This window comes from Melanotaenia boesemani, chromosome 11 (genome assembly GCF_017639745.1).
Source record: "Melanotaenia boesemani isolate fMelBoe1 chromosome 11, fMelBoe1.pri, whole genome shotgun sequence".
Lineage (NCBI taxonomy): Eukaryota > Metazoa > Chordata > Actinopteri > Atheriniformes > Melanotaeniidae > Melanotaenia > Melanotaenia boesemani.
Genome location: NC_055692.1, coordinates 21,610,365 through 21,632,259, shown reverse-complemented (window position 1 = coordinate 21,632,259; position 21,895 = coordinate 21,610,365). Strand labels below are relative to the sequence as shown.

The window sequence follows — 21,895 nt, the reverse complement described above, 5'->3', positions numbered from 1 at the left end:
GTGAGATTTTGTCAAAGACTATCTTTCTAAACATCAGCTCTTTAAATACACTAAGTAAATGGTTGAATTTTGCTCACTCATTTAACTAATACAAAAGCCTGAACAATGTTGCTTGTTGTCTTAAGGCGAACTTAAATCTTTTTCTTGTCTATGTTTCTGAAGCCTAACTGAAATCTGATATTTCACATGGATTCTGATAAAAGGTTTACTCAAAAGTGACTCAAGAGCCTTGACAGGGACATATAACTTCATTCTTACAATCCTTGAAATATTTCACCAATGCATTCTTACATTTTAAAGACATATTTTCCACACTTTCATCTCACCACACTTGGAAAGATAATAAATCTTTTACTTGCCTGAATCAAAAATATATTGATCAACTCCAGATGAAACCAAACTCCCCTTTTATCTAAAACCAAGAGATGGAATCACATCACTCAAGTTTTGATCTATTCAGTCTGGCTCTGAGTACACTTTAAAATATATATATTTTTTTTCCCTCCATTATCCCATGGCTTTTCTCCCAGCGTTATCTCTGAGCCCTTAAAACTGTACATGCAGGTACATACCTTTCAATGCTCTGTCAGAAGTTTTGTCTGTTTAAGGGGCCCAACTAAGGGGAGTTTTAGAAGAGTCCTGAGGCCCTGCGCTGAGTTATAAGAGGCCCTCTTCAGATCCCTTGATACTTCAGTAATGATCTCTTTTGAATCTTCTCTTTTAGACATATTTTTGTTTATTATTAACTTTTAAATCTTCATGAGCAACACTAAAGCCTACTACTTTCCTAAATCAATTTGTCAAACTATGAGGTTTTTCATTACTGCAGGTTTTGTGGGAGTCATTTATGAACATGTTACAATTTATTTTTAGTCAAGCAATCAATCAGTCAAACTTTATTTATTGCACAGTCTATCTCTTATGGTTAGGATTTAATGGAAAGGATGACAGGTAATCATTTCTTAGAAATGAGAATCTGTTGAACAAACCCTTTTTGTGAATGTTAAAAGTCAACAAGTGTGTGTAACCCTCATACATGTCTTTGCCTGCCTTCCAGCTTGATAATCATCATCTTGCAGTTTCAGTTTAAAGAGTACACACATAGTTAGATTATTGCAGATAGACACCATCTCAAAACCCTGTTGGAATTCAGTATCAGAATCTGATCAGAAAGTGACTGGGTTCAACATACAGTATTAATTCTAAAGTTTAATACAGCCGCAATTTGTTGCTTTTATTATTCAACTAGTTTAACTTATTTTAATAACTGCCTTGGTTGAATGAAAAAGAAAAAAAAACAAACTCTATTCATAATATTTTTAAATACAAATTTGTGGGAGTAAACCTGAATACCTGAAACCTCTGCCTGTCTGATGCAAAAAGTATATTTTATGCCACTAATTTATCACATTTAACTTTTAAAAGTGACACCTAGACGATTAAAAAAAATGTGTTGCCAAGCATTAAATATAAAAAACCTTTTCTTTTGCATTTTTTTCTCAGTGCAAATAGTTAAAATGTTAAGATGAAGCATTCAGATTGTATATTTAATCCAACCAGTGTATCAAACATGATATATTCAATCCTGCAGTAAATAAAAAGGCTGCAAATTCTCACAAGTAGTTGGAATCAGTAAATACTTATCAAACTGTAAAAAAAAATAAATAAAGAGGACCAATCTTTAAAAACAGTTTTTAAATGATTTCCTTTTGATCAAATAATCAACCAGTTATTTAAACTTTACAGTGAACTAATAATCAGAACTGAGTCAATTTTCATTTTTTTTTTACTCAATGAAGTAAAATGGACATTTAAAATACAAACATCAAGCTTGTCTTTAACAGCTATACCATCACCACAGACTATCATTGATATGTTTATAGCTCATTTTAGACTAGGCATCAATGTAGCCTCTCCTGTAAGAAAAAAAAATCTAAAATGAATGGATCAGGCTACAGTGGTGTGTAGGCTTCTAAAATGACCATTTCTCAGTGTTGGCTTGCACTGATTTAACCAAACCCTTTCCTAAGACACGGAAATCCTCCAGTATCGCCTCAACATTAGGAATGCTTTTTGCTTCATCTCCGGTCACCTCCACGATCCGGGCCGACATCTGCGAAGTCTGACGAAAAGAAATGCATTGGGTAGGTATAGTGAGTGTTGATGTGTGAGGGATGGCATGAAGTAATATTATGATACAAAGATTATCACAAATAAATATTGTATATAGGCAATCCAAAATGTTTTCATTGCTATCGATGCTATAAAATGGAAAACATGGAGTAACTGTGACCTTACTTTAAAGGGTGCAGGAACAAAGGCCTTTGGTTTCCATAAAACTGAGATCACAGTTCCACCAAAGGGATCACAGAAGAAGAGCGCGAGGTCTCCAAATGCCTCCTACAAATAAAATGAATTTGATTTAGGTATACTAGTAAAATAAACAACCTGTGATAATTAAAAACCCCTCTAGATAAAGACTGCATCCTTTCCCAAGCTCTTAAAAACCTCTGCTTAAGTTTAGTCCTGTAATAACCTCAGACTGATCTTCAACTTCACCCTTTTGCTTGCAAGATTTGGCCTTTCTTTATACCAGTGCACAAAATGTGCAAGCATAAAAAGACTGGCTGAGAAGCAAAGACAAAAGATTTTTGCATTTTCAACTAGATTTTTAATCACAAATCAAGACCTTAGCCATCAACCATGTGCACACAAGTGTGCAAAAATAGTGGACAAAGGAGATGAGTATGTTTAGTTGATATTTCTTCTGTTTCTACCTTATTTTATTCAGGAAGCTGCTGGAAGTTGAATCAAATATACTTCCGTTTTCAACAACTTGGCCACAACTTAAATGACTATATCCTCTGTTAATAACGCATTGCTAACATCACACCATCTTTTTAACATGAAGTGCATGTGTACCAACAAGACTCACTCTTAGCTGTGCCAGATAGAGGGACACAGGGTTGTAGTCGATGACTGGTAGGGCCCCTCCAGACTGGGCTGCGCTGTCCGTCAAGACACCCCTGCTGAAGGTGACAGCTGGGGGGTCTACTGCCTGGCTGAGGAGAGGAATCTGCTTTGGGTTCAGCTGAATCAAAACATCATACACATCCAACGGAGGACGCATGGCCACCTACACAAAGAACAAGATACTTGTATTAAAATACTGACATCATGATTTCATCAATGATCCCAAATCACGATTCATTAGGAAAGTACACAGCTACAAAAAAATGACAAAGGGGACACATAATGATTAGCATGTAACTAAAAGTCAGTCCCACTTCTGGGACATCAATCTCTCCAGTTAGGAAGTAACACTGATTGTGAATCAATTTCACTTGCTGTTGAACAAAGGGAACAGACAACAGGTGGAAATGAGAGGCAATTAGCAAGACAACCCCTATAAAGGAATGGTCCTACAGATGGTGTCCCGAGACCGGTTCCCTGTCTTCATCCTTTCTGGCTAATTTTTGGTCACATTTGACTTTGCCAGTGTCTTCAGCACAAGAGGTAACATAAGGCAGTGTCTGCAACCCATAGAAGTTGCTCAGGTGGTGCAGCTCATCCAGGATGTCACATTGATGCACGCTGTAGCAAGAAGGTTTGCTGTGTCTCCCAGCACCAGGGGAAATACCAGGAGACAGGTCAGTACACCAGGAGATGTGGAGGGGGCTGTACGAGGACAGCAACCCAGCAGCAGTATCGCTACCTGCTCCTTTGAGCAAGGAGGAACAGGAGGAGCACTGCCAGAGCTCTACAAAATTACCTCCAGCACGCTAATAAAGTGCAAGTTTCTGCATAAACTGTCAGACTCCATGAGGGTGATATTAAGGCTCGATCTCCACACGAGGGGCCTGCAACATCCTCCTGCAGAACAGTTAATAGTTATATGCCTCTGTGGAGGCGTATCCTTGGGGGACCGCACAGACCTCCATGTGCTAGCGGGTGGTACCCTGACAGCCATTAGGTACCAGGATGAGATCCTCAGACCCGTTGTCAGAACATATGCTGCTGCAGTGGGAACTGGGTTCCTTCTGATGAATGATAGTGCTCAGGCTCATGCGGCTGGAGTGTGTCAGCCATTCCTGCATGACAAAAGCATTGATGCTATGGACTGGCCTGCCCATTCACCAGCCCTGAATCCAATCCTGCACCTCTGAGACACGATGTCAAGTTTCATCCACCGCCGCCATGTTGCACCACAGATTGTCCAGGGGTTGACTGATGCCCTGATCCAAGTCTGGGAGGAGATCCCTCAGGAGAACATCCATCATTTCATCAGGAGCATGCCCAGACATTAAAGGGAATGCAGGTGGAAACCACACACACTACTGAACCTCATTTTGAGTTGTCTTGAGGGATTTCCACAGATGATGGGTCAGCCTGTGATCAGATCTTTCCACTTTTATTGTATTCGGAGTATGATTCTGAATCCAGACTTCCATGGGTTAATGATTTTGCTCTTCTTTGATCATTTGTGTGTTGTTCTCAACACATTCCGTTATGTAATGAATAAATAACTGTAATATGCCATTCATGAAGATGTAAGATATATTTAAGTGTTTCCTTTTATTGTTTTTTAGAAGTAAATCGTTTTTACCCACCCTGACATCTTGTATCTGGTTGCCATCCATCAGCTGATGCTCCAGTACTTTCAGACTCTCTGCAGCCACCATCATCACACGTTGCAGCATCTAACACATGAAAATCAGGTTTGCAATATTGAAGCATTTTCAACCAATGTGTCCTTAACATATAGATCAACACTGTGCTTGTAACACTTATACGATTGCCAGTTAAGGCATTTTACCATATGATAAATTACACTAAATCACAGTGCAACTACTGAAAATATTACATAGTACTGTAATAAATACAATCTTCCCTTCTCACAAGTGTTGTGACTCTTATTAAAAAGATTAATCTATTCTTATTCATGGAGCAAATGTAATGAAATTCAATCCAATGTAATATATTCAGGTTTCAGTGATAACAATTAACTTGTGAACAGTAAAGTCAAACACTAATCCCATCAGTTTCTGCTCCCCAGTGGCTGCTCCAAGGAACTGCAGAGGCAGCTACAGACTGAAACCAGGTAAGCCCTTGTTTTTAAACATGTTTAGGTTAAATTTGAAGAAGGTGGACAAAAAGGTCTAATTTCTTCCCACCCTTTTTTTGGTCAGTGCCTGGACTGCATCAGAACTTCTCTAGACCTGCCCTTTCACAGATGAAGCATAAACCCTGTCTACCACCAGCCAGCTACTGTGGTCCTGCCAAAAACAATACTTCTGGGAAAATATGTGATGGTCTGAACCATGAACCGCTAAACAAACACTACAAGAGAGAAAAAGACGATCAGCTGATCAACAGCCGTCATGATTCACGGAACAATCAGAGAGGGAGGAAGCAGCTGCTGCAGAAACAGAGATGACCAGAGAGCCAATAGAGCAGACACGGTGGTGCAAAACGCAGGATAAGTAAAAAAAATAATAATAATTTTGGAAAAGTGCAGGTGTGGAACCCTCTCACCAGGAAACGTGTTAAAACACCCTCATTCTCCACAGTCTGTGGGTTGCTCAATTAATGTTGTATTCATTCTCAAATCCATCCATCTTTTTCATTTGGCCTCTCCATTTCCCGCCACCATAACAGAGAAATGATGAATGTATGGGGCTTGTCATGTTATGTTTGCGTTAAAAAATGTTAACACAATTAATTACATAAATTAGTTACCGCCCTTAACGAGGTTTTTTGGAGTCATAGTATTAACAGTTACAAATTTGAAGGCTGATGAAGACAGCATAATCAGAACTACAGCAACAGTGGAAGGTTTGGACACACTTTCTAATTCAAAAACTGTATCCATGCTTTTTGCTTGCACTATAATTCATTTTCAAAACAGCCTTCCATGAGGAACGTTCCCTGTGATAGCTAAGTGGTAATAATAAAATGGTAAATAAAACTCAGGGTGACGTCTCTTGTCATGACGTCACAGCACACAGAGATCCTGCTCTTTGCCAGTGTTATAAAGGAGGATGCTGGGAGCGAGTCACTGTAAAAGTCCAGCTTGTTGGGAGACTGAGGGTAGGCGAGCACAGGAAACTTATCTGGGTCAGCTACGCACCATGGGAGGCTGGTGTGCATTTCTCTTGTATACACTGCTACTTTTTTACAGCTACGGTCACATCCAAACAGAGGAATACAAATCAAAATATTTAACTTATTTCACTTCGACAGAGGACAGCAATGAAAAGCAACTGGTGAGCCTGACCTGACGGTCTTCAGCAGTAGAGCTATCAAAGTTATTAACCTAATAGAATAACTGATAAATATATTTTACATGATGCAAAATGCTTTAAAATCTTGTTTATAATTTGAAGTTGTAGCATTTTAATTTTTCTTTCATTAATATATACCTTTTTCAGATCAATAATTTACACCAGGTTTTGGAAAGACTTCAGAACAGCCAATTTCCAGCTCTTAGAAAAAAGCATGGCTATCTTCCTGTGGTAAGTAAAGCAGCAACTAAGATTCTCTGGAACAGCCTCAACGTCTAACACTGATCTAGTTAATCAGTTAAGAGCAACATGATGATATATTAGCTATTCATTTCAGAAAACTAAATCATGAGGTAACATAATTTTGTATCTTTCCAGTGTGATCCAGGTGAACAGTGTGCATTGAGAAAAGGCTCCCGGATTGGAAAACTATGTGACTGCTCTCTGCCGAGGACATGCAACTCTTTTCTACACCGCTGTTTATAAAAATAAATTAAAAAAAAAATCTTTAAAGCTTTTAATGTATTTAATATGTTTAATAGGATAACAAGTTTCCTAGTCTGTATCTATAATGTTTATTAATCAAATACAGTAAGTAGTGAGTGACAATCAAATAAATGTGCTGCTCTGTATGTTGGTGTATTTGTGTTTGTGTCCGCTGACCTGTATGCTTGGTGCTTTTTTGGTCCACATAGACAGCTTTTTGTCTTTAGGCGTTGCTACAAACATGACGGGTAGAGACTCTCTGGAGGCCATGAAGCCATTCTTGATCTCTGTGTAGTCTGCAGCTGCACGTGAGAGAGGAACAACAATTCAGCTAGGAAAAGAAACGGTAATGCAAATGGGAAGGATGTTAAAGTATGTTGGGTGTGTAAATAAAAAAGAGGTCAGAAGGGATTTATTTGTGTCATTACGGAGGGAGAAGGGGCATGTGTGTGAGAGCACTTGCCTGTGAGCTGGTTGTTGAGGTTGACTACCAGCGGGTTGTTCCTCCAGTCAAAGGAAGAGAGCAGATGAAGGAAACGCAGGAAGCCCACCTGAGGAGAACTGAGGAAGATGGAGCAACTCATTCACATGACCTACTGAACAAAACAGGGGACTGGGGAAAGTGTGGCTCCCACAAATGAGCTGAATGTTTTAAAAGCAGAAGCAGTGGTTAACCTTGGAGGAATGAATGGAGCAGGACGCAGGAAAAGCGACGCCACCAGCAGATCTGCTGTGTCCTCTGTAATGTCATCGCTGAAGAGCTGAGCCGCCAGCCAGCGCTTAGCCAGACGACACACTGCTCCAAAACATGGGTGCTGCTGCTGGAGTCTAACAAAAACAAGGTGAAAGGTTTAAGGTGGAGCAGAAACGTGAGCAAACACTGAAAGCTCAATAGTGAGAGAGAGAAAAAAAAAATCACAAAACAGGAAAGAAACAAACAAAAGGGTCAAAGATGAAGAAAAGTCAAACAGAAGGAGGCAATAATAAATAAACATAACCAAACCATTACACTATTTGTTGACTGAAAAAAAACTAACTGGAACACCATGACTTTCCCTTCTCATTCATACGCCACTTTTTAATTTACCCATGTAATGTGCTGGTAAGCAGTGGCTTGTGAATGGTGGCCATCTCCAGAGCCTGAGCCTCCTCATTGTCCCTCATAACCAGGAGTCCCTCTGCATTCACACTCTCCCTCAGCACCTGAGGCTCACGATGATACGCCACCTGGATTCGAAAAACCAAGCCATCCTGAAAGCACAGGGAATAACACACATTACCATATGAATGCCCTAAAGCTTTCCCTCTTTGATAAAGTTGACATAGGCTGAGAAGATTCTAAAACATCTCTTAGTCATGGCTTTGTATCCCAATATTTCCTGACATTAGCTAGGAACTCTCTGCAGATTGTTTCTTTTCCTTGCTTATGCATATCTCCTTTCCCTTTTATCTTTTGCCAGCCCTCTCCCTAAGTCTGCAGTGGCTTGAATTTCTTGTCATTTCAGTAGTTGCTCTGAGGGGGAAAGGGTTGGTTTCTTCCTACGCCAATGTCTTTTTTTGATCTTACTTTATCAACTGAGTTTATGTGAAAGGGTGAATAAACAGTGTGAAGTACAACAAATACTAAGCTGCCTGGAAAAACCATAAATTGGTGTGACAAACAGACACAAGTTTAAAAATATACCTTCCAGACATCCAAGTGGGTGGGACAGGGCCTGCATGTATAATTATGGTGCTTTTTGAGTAACTCTGCCAGTCGAATGTGGAAAGCAGCTCGGATATGGTGGATTGCCAGGCGGTCATGAGGCCACTTTCCACTCCCCTCCATGTGACAGATCACTGTAAGCACAAAGTTAGCAATGCATTGGTATATAGGTTTCCACAGTAAACATAATCTTCAAGCTACTGGTGGATTATTTACCAACCTGTGATAGGAGTGACGTAAGCTGGACATGGTTTTCCTTCTTTTGGAACCAGTGATCTGGTAGTTTTTTCTCTGTCAAAGAAGGAATAGTCCAGCATCAGTGGCCGAGGGGGAAAGACCTGGAAGGCACAGCAAAAATGTTGGAATTGTTATCAAGGCAATTTTACTCAAACAATTATAGCACTTCCAACAGCATTAATGAGTCAGTCTCAAGGCTTTACCTGCGTGTATCGGAGTGCTGGGTGGGCTCCTTGCACTGCAGTAATGGAAAGAGGCAAATCTTCCAGCCTCCACAATTTTCTGCTCAGGTCATCGTATGACTGAACCACCACTAAGCTCTCCTCCTCTCCAGTACCAGGTGCCTAGAGAACATAGCAAATAATTAACTGGATTAAAAGAAAATTCTACATGGATACTTGCGCTAAGTTTTATCATGTTGGAAGCCATTCCTAAAATGGATGCAGCCACAACATTTTAGTTCAATCAATATTAATCTTACTTCATTAGACAAACTTAAAACACCTTCAGGTAAATGAGTACAATATTTCCATCTGAAATGGAAATATGAAATGGAATAAATTGGAATGGTTTCCATCTTAGCATATTCAGCAATAAAATAAAAACATATCTATTTGGCTTAGTTATTCCATTTTTTTATTCCAAAGCTATGTATAAATAGACAGATGGCAACAATTTACCTCACTTCCTGTTTTGATTACATCATCTACCATCGCCCCAACATATCGTATGCAGGACTCGGGGATATCTGCATGCCTGTTGGAAAAATTAAAAGCCTTCATAATTTTGTTAAAAATAAAATATGCATTAAAGTAAAACTGATATCAGTTTCCTTTTAACTTGAGTTACAGTTAGTGGGCATCTTTCAGAGATCTTTCAATTTCCAAATTAAAAGATTTGGCGAACATGCTTATTGGCACATTTTCTGTCCATTAGATCCCATGAAAACGCTGTTTATTTATGAGGTTTAGTTTTCTACTCCTTTGGTTTGTCATTGACAAATTGTGTGTGTGTGCGTGGGGTGGGGGTGGTTACAAAATAAGAGACCAATGAAATTTACTTCAAACTTTACAATGTTTAGCTTAAGACCCAATTCACTGGAGGACTGCATAACTTCAGCTAAAACAGGTGACACTTGATCTTTATTTTGCAGGAAAAAATACTGTCATCGGTCAATTATGCAGTTAATTTTTCTATCAAGAATATTTATAAATTCTAATCCATGATCATGGGATACATTTATTGGGGAAACTGTGCCTCCCTCTCTAATTCCACGTTATAAAAAGAAAAATCTATAAGTTGTGTTATTGTTCATTATGACATATCTATATCTTTATTAAACATCTCAATCCAAATTAAAGAATCACCTAAATTAAGCAACTTAACTTGTCAAAAGAAATGTGTTGTCAAAGGTTTTGTAGACATCTGGATGACAAAAAGCTTTTTGACTGCACTGCATTGGCACTGCAAAGCAGATACAGCCCAAGTCTTAGATTGTTTATGGGTTTTTCAAAAAGCCATTTTGTTTCTGATGTTTCCAACATGTCCATGTTCCCTTTATAAGTAGCAGCCATAGCACACATAAACTGTTTATTCATGCCTAGTTTTCTTGCTGGAGGATTTTTATCGGGGACTCGGTCTCGGAAGCCACAATAACGTTGCTGTCATATAACCACATTATATCGTCTTCTTCACTAGAGATGTGATGTTCATGAACGAATCGATTCTTTTAACGACTCTTTTAAAGAAACGATGAGAACCGATTCACAGCTGTGAGTCGTTCATTTGTGAGCCATTCTTTTTATATACAAACTTTTGACACTGCCTTCATCAAATCAAATCAAACTTTATTTATAAAGCGCTTTTCATGCCATAGGTAACACAACGTTCTTTACATGATTAAAAACAGAATAAAAACACTCAATGAAATCTTTCACACAGTCACACACACACATGTCACACTCATGTCACACTCACACATGCCAAGCCCAAACCCCCCCACCCCCCTTCAAGCTAAAAATGAATGAATGAATAAATAAATGAATAAATAAGTAAATAAGAAGTAGTACAGTTGAGTAAAATGAAAATAAAATAAATAACATTTGTGACATCATAGAAGTCTGATGTCCAACATGCGCCATTCATGTGAAGCATCTATGGGCAGAGAGTGTTGTTTGGAAACAAATACTGTTGGTTCTATCCAAAACATTTACTAGAATTTGCTCTGAATGCTCAGGTTTATCCTTTTTTATCTATATTTTTTTAATCTTGTATAGTAGATTTCATATAAGTACATATTTTGATTGTTTGTCATTCTTATATATTGTGAAATTTTGTAAGATATTGTGAGAACGAGCCAGTCTTTTGAATGGCTCTTTGAAAGGAATGGCTCCTCAAGATCCGGCTCCCTTCAAAGAGCCATAAATCCCATCTCTATGAGTCCACGTGGGAAGCAGCAGCTGAATTAGCAGTAACTGTTTCTTCTCAGATCTTCAGCCCATAGGCTCAACTTGGGGCGTCTTTACTTAGGAAATAACACATTGTGTTTTGTTTTAAAATTATGTTTACATTATTTGTCGTTTTATTGCTTCACTTAAAACTTCTTCACAACGTTCGGCGTAACACGTCTATTCTCGGGGACGCCATCTTGGCAGTCCCCATTTGCTTCTTCCTGTCGTAAACCACATTAATACATTTGCGTCAGACATGAAACGCACGGGGAGAAGACAAAGCTCTGCCTGGGACTACTTTGAACAACTGGGTACTTCAGATTTCGTCCGCTGCAATCAATGTCATACCACGCTGAAGTACTGCGGCGGTACCAGCTCCATGATGTCCCATATTACCAGGCATCATCTGCCAATGGCACCGGTGGAGGAAGACGAGAAACCGGTGATCTGTACCGTTCAATGCGTCGAGGAGACGAATTCAAGTTTGGATGTAAATAAGACTTCTACCGTGTTACCCGAAATGAACATAACTGCCACCCCTCCTGAACGGGACTACGGAGAGAGGAAACGCTTTAAGCGAAGCTCAGTTTGGGATATTTTCACCAAAGTGGACGACGAGGTTCATTGCAGCATGTGCGACACCATTTTGAAATACAGGAGGAGCACTACCAGCATGATGTACCACATCAAAAGCAAACACCCTGACACTGTACCCAACGATGCTGTGTCTTTGCCAACGCAAGCTGAGGTGACTGAACTCATCTCCCGAATGATTGAAAAGGACATGCTTCCCATCAGCGTGGTTAATGGTGAGGGTTTTCACGAGCTACTAGCACACACGGTGCAGAATTTTAAAATGCCATCTGCTGGTGATATCACACGCATTATTGAAGGTCATTTCTGTGAGAAAGCAGAGGAGCTTGCCGTGCAGCTGGGTAAAGTGGAGAAAGTAGCTCTCACTGTTGATTTCTGGGCAGCGCTTCCATTTCAGAGGTACATTACAATTTCCTGCTCATTCATAACAGAAGATTGGCAGTGGAAGTCAGCTGTGCTGCAGACACACAAGCTGTCTGAGGGACACACAGCTGCAGACGGTGTCACAGAGAGGCTTCTAAGCACTGTCCAGGCCTGGGGCATCACAGGGAAAGTTGGCTCATGTGTTCACAACAACATAGAAAGCATCCCATCAGCCCAAGCAGGTGCCTGTGCCACATGGGATTATGTCACTTGCTTTGCCACAACACTGCAGTTTGCAGTTACCAAGGGGCTAAGTGAGGATCTAGTCCACATCATAGCTGCTGCAGGAAGACTCGTCCAGCACTTTAGTGACAACTTGCTGGCAAGTGAAGCTTTGGAGCAGAAGCAAGTACAGATGTGTCTGCCACAGCACAAGCTTATCAAGTCAAGCAAAGCAAGATGGGACACTATTTGTGATATGTTTGAACGCTTACTGGAGCAGCGTTGGGCAATTAAAGCAGTTCTTTCTGATCGCACGATCACCAACAGACAAGAAGCCCTTACCCTTGAGATTGAAGACGACTGCTGGCAAATAATTGAGAATTTTACACCTGTGCTTGCAACACTGAAATGGGCAACAACAGTTATATCTGCTGAAACAGAGGTCTCAATTTCAAACATCTACCCAATCACATTCAGCCTCATTCAGACACACCTTGCCTCAAAAGAGAATGATGTTAAACAAGTCTTGGAGTTCAAGGACAAAGTTCAGAGGTCACTTAGGGATTACGTGGAGGTAAGCATAAACTAATGCTTTGTCACAGTTTATTCTTTGTAATATGGATAAATACTCTTGATGTAACTATTGTCTTGTCATTTTAATGTTTGTAGGTTGACTCCAGTGAACTCGTGTCCAAACCAGCCCTGATTGCCTCTATGCTGGACCCTCGTCACAAACATCTCAGCTTCCTTACGCCAACAGGGAGACTGGCTGCAAAGGTTAAACTGCATGAACTAGTAGCAAAACTAGATGCTATGACTGCTACTGTAAAAGCAAAAGATGAACAACAAGAAACCCCAATCACACCTGATATTAGCCAGATGGCCAAGTCCTCACAACTGAAAAAAGACCCGAAAAACACGATGGTGTTGCTCCTAGGAGACAACTACAGTTCCTCTTATGCTACTGACATAGAGGCTCAGGTGGATTACTACTTGAGAGACATTGCTCCCTCACTGGATATAAATCCTCTTGACTGGTGGCGGGTAAATGGGCTAAGATTTCCCAAACTGGCTACTTTGGCGAGACATTATTTGTGTGTTCCCAGTGTCTCACTGCCATCTTTACTGTCAGACAATGGACAAACGTTTGCAACAATGCGCACAAGACTGAGCCCAGAGCATGTGAACATGATGATCTTTGTGAACAGAAATGTGTAACTTGTGCGAGCTAACATGATGAAGATGTACAAAAAATTCCAATAGAGAAAACATAAAGAGGGTTATTGTAGGATAGTTGAAAAAAAAAAATCAGGAACAGCAGGAGAATGAAGTATTGAGAGTACTCTCCACTTGTAAATGTTGTTTACACATGTTAACAGTGCTATAAACTATGATGTATTAAGTGAACAAAAAGATAATCTCAAGAGCTGAATAATTAGTCATTCTGTAGCTAAACAAAATATAATCATTGATGCTGCTGATCAATGAACATTACGACTGTCATTGTTGCTACTGTGTAAAGATATGAGCCTGCATTAAACCACACAAGTTCATATTAAGAGTACAGATTATACAGTGTATTTAAATTCACAACTACTTCATAAGCTTGTCATGCGAAGTTGACAATTTCTAATTTATTCTTTTACCTGAAACACTACACTCTCAAGGATATGGATTTGTCTACACATGGTGCCGTTAGTTGTAAAACTGCGTTATGGACTGGATTCAGAAAATGTCTGAATTAAGTTTTCTTCATGCTGTCAAAAATCTCAGAATGCTGCTTTTACACAGTTTACAAGTTCTCAGTTTTCCCCGTTTGCAGACTAACATGTCCAAACAAAAAGACACTGAGTTGGGAAACTATGTTGCAGACTGTTAATTCTACAACATCTATGGCTGTAAGTGTAATACATGGGTTGTAATTACTAATTAAAAGTAGACTACAGAATCTAAATCTCTGATTAATGGCCAACATCAATATCAGAACCTGATAGAGACAGTGGGTCAAATCAGTCTCAACATTTAAGTCTACAAGTCAGAATAAAAACTGCTGCAAAAAACAGACAATTCATTAGTTTGTTCTTGTTACTATGACAGCATTTTGAATATCAGTATTGTAAATATCTGGTGACTTATTCATTGTCCTAACTGCTGTAGTACTACCAATATGAATGCAATTTCTGTAGCGTCTCTGTAAGCTCAGCAAAAGGTGCAATACATACAGTTGTAGCAAGTGTGTGATGATCTGTTTGGGAACCAGGCGCTTTTGGCACATGCTTTCTCCATCCCACAGCACAGCTTCAGTGATGGCACCATCCTGGAAACGGCGCAGCTCAGAGCGAGGGCCCCACAGTTGACGAAATTCAGCTGCCTAGAAGAACATCATTGTTTTAATAGTGAAATGCTGCATGCTTTATAACACATAAAGGAAACACATGAAAGAGAAAAAAATACAGATTCATAGTGGTTACCAATTCTATATCACTCTGTTCAGTTTTGTATATTGCAAGAAAGTTGTGGAAAAAGAGCATTCCATTTTAACAACCATATCCATAATAAAAATTAAAAATGACTGAGCAGCTCTTTCTTGATATTTCCATTTAAGATGAAAAAAAAAGATTATGTAACATAAACCTGGTGTCAAATTCATAACTTCACAAACCGAACACGTGATGCCAGTGTATTTGTTGCAAAAGAGAGATGCAAATTACACAACTTCCTTGTAGCTTTTATATTTTTATTTTGAACTCACAGTGGTGCAATCATGCTCTAACTCCAGACAGAGCACCAAGAAATAGCTGCCTACACATGGAGCAAGGAGAGAGGTGAAGTTACCTTGGGACTGTCAGCAGATGGGCCCCTTTCCAGAACAGAGGCTGCCAGCTCGGTCCTTAAGAGCAAACCAAAGGAGACTGGAGGTTGAGCTTTATACTTTGGGGCTTCATTCTCAACAGACCACTGCAAAGACAAAAAGAAACAAACTCTTGATTTATGTCTTTGCTAGTTTTATAAAGCTTGATAACATTAGCTGAGAAGTAATTTGATTAAGCACAAAAGAATCTGTGTGCGGTGAGTGAGACTTGAAAGACAACCTCAGGGTCAGGAGGGAGAGAGTGGGTGAGGAGGTGAATCCTCTGGCCAAGTCCTCGCTGGAATAGCGAGAGAATAAAAGGGAGTGCAGTCTGGACATAATTTCCACTGTGATCCATTAGCTCACTGAGCAGATTCTGCTTCTTACAGCAGGACTGGAGCTTCACCAAATCACAAAGCCTGAGTGTAGGACGAAAAGAACACAGAAAAACTGAGGTTGATAACTGGAAATAGAGGAAACATACTGCTATGTAGATGTTATTGATCAGTTTTTAAGGAGCTGTATTTTTACCTTATTGACATGTTTCGACCAAAACTTCAGTCTTTTTCAGAAAATGTCATTCGACGTGTCGCGACACGTCTTTATCAGCTGATGGTAGCTTGGCAATCTGACAGATTTTTGCCCGCCTGGTCACGCCTCCTGGTCTTCGCAGGAGAGAGCGCCGCGTGTGGGATGGCATGAATGCCCCCTCATCACGGCTGATGGTGTCCTTGGCTCGCTTCCTGATTTCTATGGCCTCCTTGATCCAGCGTTTGAATTTGTTGCTCTCTGATCCAATGATTTCTGCATTGTCTCAGTTCATGATGTGTTTTTTTTTCTTTTGCAGCGGTCTGATATGGCTGATTTTAGGTTTTTCCTTTTTCTGCTCGAGAGTCGTCTTGTTGTTTCCTTTTCATATTCTTTTTAGTGTTAGTTTCTTCTTGTGTTAAATCTTCTCCCTATCTCTCCTATGGACATTTTTCCACATATTTTGCATGGAATTTAATTTATTACATTGCATTTTTGGTCCGAGTCAATCTTGTCTTTTGGTTGTACCGAGAGCTGGTGGAGTTTTATGTGTGGTGTTGCTATTGAATTGATTTTGTGTTTTCTCATTGTCCTCTATACGTGTTCACTAACTCCCCTGATGTGTGGTATGGTCACCATGTCCTTGTTCCTTTTTTTTTGGGTGAGGTTGTTCAGTTTCTTTCATGTTTGTTTGTGTTTTTAACTTGCTGTGCTCCTTTTGATTATGACCCATTTTGGATATTGGCAGTGTCCCAGTGTGTGTCGTATGTGTTTTTCTTCCTCATGTCTGTTCTCCTGCTCAGTGATGATTCCGGCTCGTTCAGAAAGTTTCCTGAATACAGAAAGTGTGTGCATTGTGGGGTGTTCAGATATCCAGAGAAGGTATTGATCGGTCTGTGTGTGTTTTCTATATACTGTGATTTTTATGCTATAGTCATCTATGTGGTAAATTTTAATTTCCAGGAAGATTATGGTTTCTTTTGTTTAACAGAAATCAGAAAGTGAGCCAAGGACACAATTAACTGTGATGAGGGGGCATTCATGCTATCCCACACATGGGACTCTCCAGCAAAAACCACCAGGCAGCAGGAGGCACAACCAGAAAAAATCTGTCAGATTGCCGGGCTGGTCACGCCTCCGGTATACCGTCAGCTGATGGTACATGTCGGGTCCGACACACGTCAGATGACGTTTTCTGAAGAAAACAGTTTTAGTTGAAACATGTCAAAAGGTAAAATTACATCTCCTTAAAAGGTCCTTGTCTTATCAAAAAGAATTCTTACAACTACATTTGGAATAGACATAATGAACCTAGTCGTGCTGCGTACTGTTATGGTTTTTGTAAGTTTTTCCTCCCAGTATTGACATTACAAACCCTGACAGAGAACACATATGAACAGAGGAAGTCTATACTGGTAACTGGCAGATTTAATGAAGAATAATAGAAATTTTGAAAATCATGCCAATTGTATAGTACATAAGAAGAGCTGGATGTAAGGTTACACTGCATTAGTTGAAAGAGCAACATACTGGAAGACATGGTCACTTGTCCTGCTCATGGGTTTGGGAGTCATGAGGAGGCACTGGAACCCATCTACTGTGGGGTCGTCCCAGAACTGCATTGACACGGATGCCTCATGCTGCAGCTGAGAATAAAACATGAAGAAAAAAAAAGTTCTACATTAATTTCTTAATCTCAGCAGGCAAAAATGACCTCATCAAATAAAGTTTTAACAATATTTACCTGTTTGTAGGTAGAAGCAGTCATGTCAGCACACATGTTAAGGTGCCCTGAAGGGTCAACAAACACAACCTGGAAAGCACTGTGAAACTCTGCAAGAGATGGCTGCAGAAAAATAAAGGGGAAAGTAATTTATGGGGATTAATAAATGTTTGAAAAATAAATGCATTGGCTCAGTGGTTTACATTTGAGTTGGAAAACTCACAGCTGAAGAGTCAGGATCCTTAGCTAGGCTAATTCCATCCTGTGTCAGGTCTGTAGAAGCTGAACATTAGACAAAAGGTGAGCATATGCTGCAACATATTCCAAACAGTTCATCAAATTAAACAAATCAGAATTATACCCATTTTGAATGAGTATTTCTGGACATTTTTTTTTCTTACCGAGGAAGTTCAAACTATTTCGAAGCAGCTGATAGGCTGTCATGGTGTTACTGATTCTGTGAGTGATCAGCAGATAAGCCATCAGCATGGAGGCCAGGAAACCATTAAAGCAACCAGTGCCCTGTGAGACATTAGCAAAACAGTCCAGACATGACATCTCAAATTAATGTAGACAATGTAAAACAAAAGAAGGTAAGCAAACTTACCTGGTCTAACTCTCTTTGATGCAGCCACACTTTGAGCAAAGCTACTCCATCAGTGAAAGCTGAGCACTGGGAGCTGACAGCCGAGAGAAACTGGAGGTGAGCCCTGGGCAGTAAATCCCCCAGAATGGAGCTATTGTAATGTGGAGTAGGAGGTTCGCTGTTCACTGAAATGAAAAACAATTATTTTGATTTGTGTGAATAAAAATGATTTGATAAATCAAATATGTAATAATAACTATGTATTTAATGACTAGTGTTGCCAAGTTCACTTGTTATATGCGACTTCGGGCTTGTTTTTCTGTAAAGTTGCTTGGAAATATTATCAGTGTTAGGTTGTGGGTTTTCGGGCTTGTTTTCTTTAGTGTAGTTGCTTATTTGGGCTCGTCCTGCTTATTTTCAGATGAAAATTAGGAAAGGCTCTCTGATGTAAATATGTTTTAATAAGAGACTTAAAAGAGGATAGCTGATAGGCCGACCTGATCTCCTCAGGCAGCTCATTCCAAAGTTTAGGGGCTCGAGTTTCTGGGATAACTAAAAGCCCTCTACCAGAGGATCTCAAACATCCAACGCTAATAAGGTTGTAAAATGTCTGGTAAATAGGAGGGTAAAAGGCCATGAAGGGCTTCAAAAGTCAACAGTAAGATCTTAAAATCAATTCTGAATCAATTCTGAAACTTACTGGAAGTTAAGTGCAAAGAGGCTAAAACAGGAATTATGGACTCTCTCTTCTTGGTTCTAGTTAAAATTCGGGCAGTTGAGTTCTGAACAATCTGGAGTCAATTAGATTTTTAGATGAGACATGTAAAAAGGCTGTTGCAATAGTCTAGGCATGAGGAGATCAAAGCATAATGAATGACCATTATCTTTAATGTGGTGCAAATGCTGTCTTGTAAATTAGTCTCATTTAAGACTTGAGACGATGCCACTGGTAATTGTAGCCCTTTTTTCCCCAATTCCACACAGTTTGCACGCACTCTGCTGGTTTACAATGTGATTTAAAAAGCTAGTAACATTAAAAATGTCTGGCAGTGGATTCTGTGTGCTTGTCTGTTCCATGCTCAGCATCTACAGATCCAGCATGTTTTCCTTGTGTGCAGCAGCTATGGTATCTGACTAATACGGCTAATATCAGTGCCTTTTTTCACAGAATAGGGTAACACTTAAAGAACTAAGCTGTCCTACCAGAGTTGGATGTCTGCAGTCCTGTGTACCACGCTGTCCGGATGTTATTTCTCTGAGGGTGGAAACGGGTGGGACTGAAGAATCCAGGTGGTGGACAGACATGAACACGTAGAGAAAAGCTGGAAGAATCTTTACCTAAAAGATGCAAATATATTTAATCTCAAAATCATAACCTGACCTTGAAATTTCTGATGAACAAAGGAATCAGCATAGAGACTTTACAATTAAAAGTTGTATGAATTTTGAACAATATAACTCAAACTTTAATACCTGGAGGGGTCAGCAACAGTACAGGTCGAAGTCGATTCCCATGAAGACAGGAATATTGCATGGTCCCAATATCAGAGGAGGACTTGAGATGCTGGGCAATGCCTGCAAGGTAAATAGCCCTTTTCCTTGGATACCTTTGGTTTATGACATCTTTTGGGTGAAGGACATCCTGAGAACAGAGGGGTATTCAGGAAGAAGACACAATTGATGCTTATCTAGTGTCTTGCCTTCATAGAACTCTCAATGCCAGTGATGACTTACTGCTGGGATTGTGACAGCCAGGTCCACCATTATCTGTGGCTTGGTGCATGTGCCTAGAGGGTAGCTCCCGATCAGATCAATAGAAGCTGGAGGGGCCATGTGGAACTTGCCCTTTGTTGTTTTGGGCATCAGGAGAAAAGGAACCTTAACTGCGCCAGACAGCCATGACAGGTCATTTACCTGAATACAGAGAGAAAGATTGTGAAACAGGTGCTGAGGTGGTTGAATGGATTTGAGGCTCTCAGAAATGCAACATATACCTCAACTTCTGGTGAATCAGGCACAGTCTGGAGGACCTCAGTGACAGTTTGAATGAATGAATCAATTTTCTGTTTCCTATGCTCACTCAGCACAACCTCTTTTAGAAGCTCCTCCATCTGGTTTGGGTGAGAAACGATAAGCTTGTCATAACAAAACAGGAGAGTTCATGTTGTTACTGTTTTCACAAGCCTCGAAAGGGCTGAAAGCTCAGAACAGATTCATTTTTGTTTCCTTTTGTAATTCATGTTCATGGTGGTCTCACCTGCATTTTGAGAAGGCTGCAGTGAAACAGACTTTCGGCCTCTTTCAGCTGATTTAGCTCCTCTGCTGTAGGGGGTCTATACAGATCATTTCGGGACAGCTTCACAGGGTGATAGACCACTTTTTCCTCTCTAGTCTCATGTTTGCTCCTTTTGGCCTTAAGAGGAGCCTCATTTTTATCATTGTCGTCATCATGGGAAGAATCTGAGGGAAGTGCCTGTAAGTATAAATAATTAAATTAAATAAAACAGTTCAGTTTTTTAACTTGTCGAATTTTACTTTAACAGATATTCATTGAATTAAGATGGGCCATGTTACCCGTTTTTATTACAGCATAATTAATTCTTTTTTGTGCACGCACTTTGAGTATGATCATAGCAATATTACTGGAAAGCGTACTGTCTGAATAAAACTGTTCTGCCTACTGGGCGCCAGCTAGCTACCACACTGATTAAGCAACTACTAATGTCGACAGTCTTACCTCTCCCGCCTCTTCTGCAACAGGGTGTTTCTTCTTCATGTTTATCTGAGTTTAAATCTAACGATAAATCCGCTATTAAGAAAGAAACACTGAATTGGACCTCTCCTTCTTTACGGTCTCACATGTGCTAAGGGTTAGGTAAACGTGCTACCAAGGAAAACAGTTCTCTGATTGGTTCAAAAGCCACTGTTCTGAAATATGATTGGTTTACTGCTCCCAAACTGTCTCGCCCACTTTAACACGGTAGGTTGCATGAACAGTCGCTTGAGCTACTTAGTGCTTGGGTCATTCGTGTGACAGATACAGTTATATACAATGTTGTTTGTACGTCAAATAAAATCAAGCAAGCAAGGAAGCAAGCAAGCAAGCAAGCAAGCAAGAAAGAAAGAAAGAAAGAAAGAAAGAAAGAAAGAAAGCAAGCAAGCAAGCAAGCAAGCAAGAAAGAAAGAAAGAAAGAAAGAAAGAAAGAAAGAAAGAAAGAAAGAAAAAGAAAAACATCCTCATGTTTATAGAAAGGATTTCTAATTTATATTATATCTATGCGATCTCAGAATAATATATTTTACCAGCAGAGTACTTTCTTCCCTCGGGTCTATCATTCTTCATGTGTATTTCCTGTTTTATGTAGTTATTAAAATTAATTAATAAAAAAAGGAAAAATAAAATCCTATGTATGCTTTTATCCAAGTGTATTGAATTACATAATTTTCCCTTTTTAAACATTTTGAATTTTATTGGCCAGACCTTTTTATATCATCTCTTACTTCTCTTTCTTATAATTTTCTCTCTGTCCGTACTCCTGACAGGTCTGAGGCTGTTTCCACCAGAGGTGTCTTCCCGGTTTAAGAGAACTGTTTTATCCCTACTGTTGTCAAGTGATTGTAGAAAGGAAATTATTAGATTTCTCTCTGTACAATGGATAGTGTTGTTGTGAAGTGCCTCTCTATAGATAAAACAAAATCCCACTGAATTGAAAACAAATATCTTTATTTAAATTAATGTGTATTTTCAAACATGGTACAATTAGTTTGGCTTTATCAGACACGTGACTCAAAGTATGATAAACCCTGATGGGGTGTGGTTCTCCTATGTGGTTCTCATATGAGTGAGATGCTTATGGGTAGACCAC

The 21,895-nt window shown here is 39.6% G+C and overlaps 2 protein-coding genes and 1 long non-coding RNA gene across 4 annotated transcripts; 2 read left to right on the top strand and 1 right to left on the bottom strand.

The window, feature by feature from the left end:
* Nucleotides 1-1,688: 1,688 nt before the first annotated feature.
* Nucleotides 1,689-20,905, bottom strand: nol6 (nucleolar protein 6 (RNA-associated)). The gene is made up of 26 exons (XM_041999303.1): nucleotides 20,767-20,905; nucleotides 20,287-20,502; nucleotides 20,024-20,140; nucleotides 19,764-19,943; nucleotides 19,503-19,671; nucleotides 19,233-19,367; nucleotides 18,051-18,214; nucleotides 17,845-17,965; nucleotides 17,667-17,725; nucleotides 17,465-17,566; nucleotides 17,251-17,366; nucleotides 15,434-15,611; nucleotides 15,177-15,299; nucleotides 14,564-14,712; nucleotides 9,393-9,468; nucleotides 8,916-9,056; nucleotides 8,696-8,813; nucleotides 8,455-8,609; nucleotides 7,858-8,021; nucleotides 7,446-7,598; nucleotides 7,234-7,331; nucleotides 6,948-7,072; nucleotides 4,611-4,700; nucleotides 2,936-3,136; nucleotides 2,299-2,400; nucleotides 1,689-2,122 (listed from the first exon to the last, which is right to left on the bottom strand). The coding sequence occupies exons 1-26, from the start codon at nucleotides 20,803-20,805 to the stop codon at nucleotides 1,973-1,975; spliced, it is 3,441 nt and encodes a 1,146-aa protein (XP_041855237.1). The 5' UTR covers nucleotides 20,806-20,905; the 3' UTR covers nucleotides 1,689-1,972.
* Nucleotides 4,043-6,498, top strand: LOC121648870. 2 transcript variants are annotated; one of them, XR_006012046.1, is made up of 3 exons: nucleotides 4,043-4,718; nucleotides 5,057-5,101; nucleotides 6,432-6,498. It is a non-coding gene; the product is annotated as an uncharacterized LOC121648870 (long non-coding RNA). The 2 variants fall into 2 exon arrangements; XR_006012047.1 differs by lacking the exon at nucleotides 6,432-6,498 and adding an exon at nucleotides 5,190-6,041.
* On the top strand, nucleotides 11,365-14,903 carry LOC121648869 (E3 SUMO-protein ligase ZBED1-like). The gene is made up of 2 exons (XM_041999304.1): nucleotides 11,365-12,915; nucleotides 13,011-14,903. Exons 1-2 carry the CDS (start codon nucleotides 11,419-11,421, stop codon nucleotides 13,557-13,559), a joined length of 2,046 nt encoding a protein of 681 aa, XP_041855238.1. The 5' UTR covers nucleotides 11,365-11,418; the 3' UTR covers nucleotides 13,560-14,903.
* Nucleotides 20,906-21,895: the final 990 nt, after the last annotated feature.

Coding starts and splice junctions, on each gene's coding strand:
- nol6 (XM_041999303.1), bottom strand. CDS start 20,805: ATGAAGAAGAAACACCCTGTTGCAGAAGAGGCGGGAGAG. Junction 17,726..17,844: donor AAATAGTTTGAACTTCCTCG/GTAAGAAAAAAA, acceptor TCTAATGTTCAG/CTTCTACAGACCTGACACAG. Junction 2,123..2,298: donor TTGTTCCTGCACCCTTTAAA/GTAAGGTCACAG, acceptor TCTTTTCGTCAG/ACTTCGCAGATGTCGGCCCG.
- LOC121648869 (XM_041999304.1), top strand. CDS start 11,419: ATGAAACGCACGGGGAGAAGACAAAGCTCTGCCTGGGACTACTTTGAA. Junction 12,916..13,010: donor CACTTAGGGATTACGTGGAG/GTAAGCATAAAC, acceptor TAATGTTTGTAG/GTTGACTCCAGTGAACTCGT.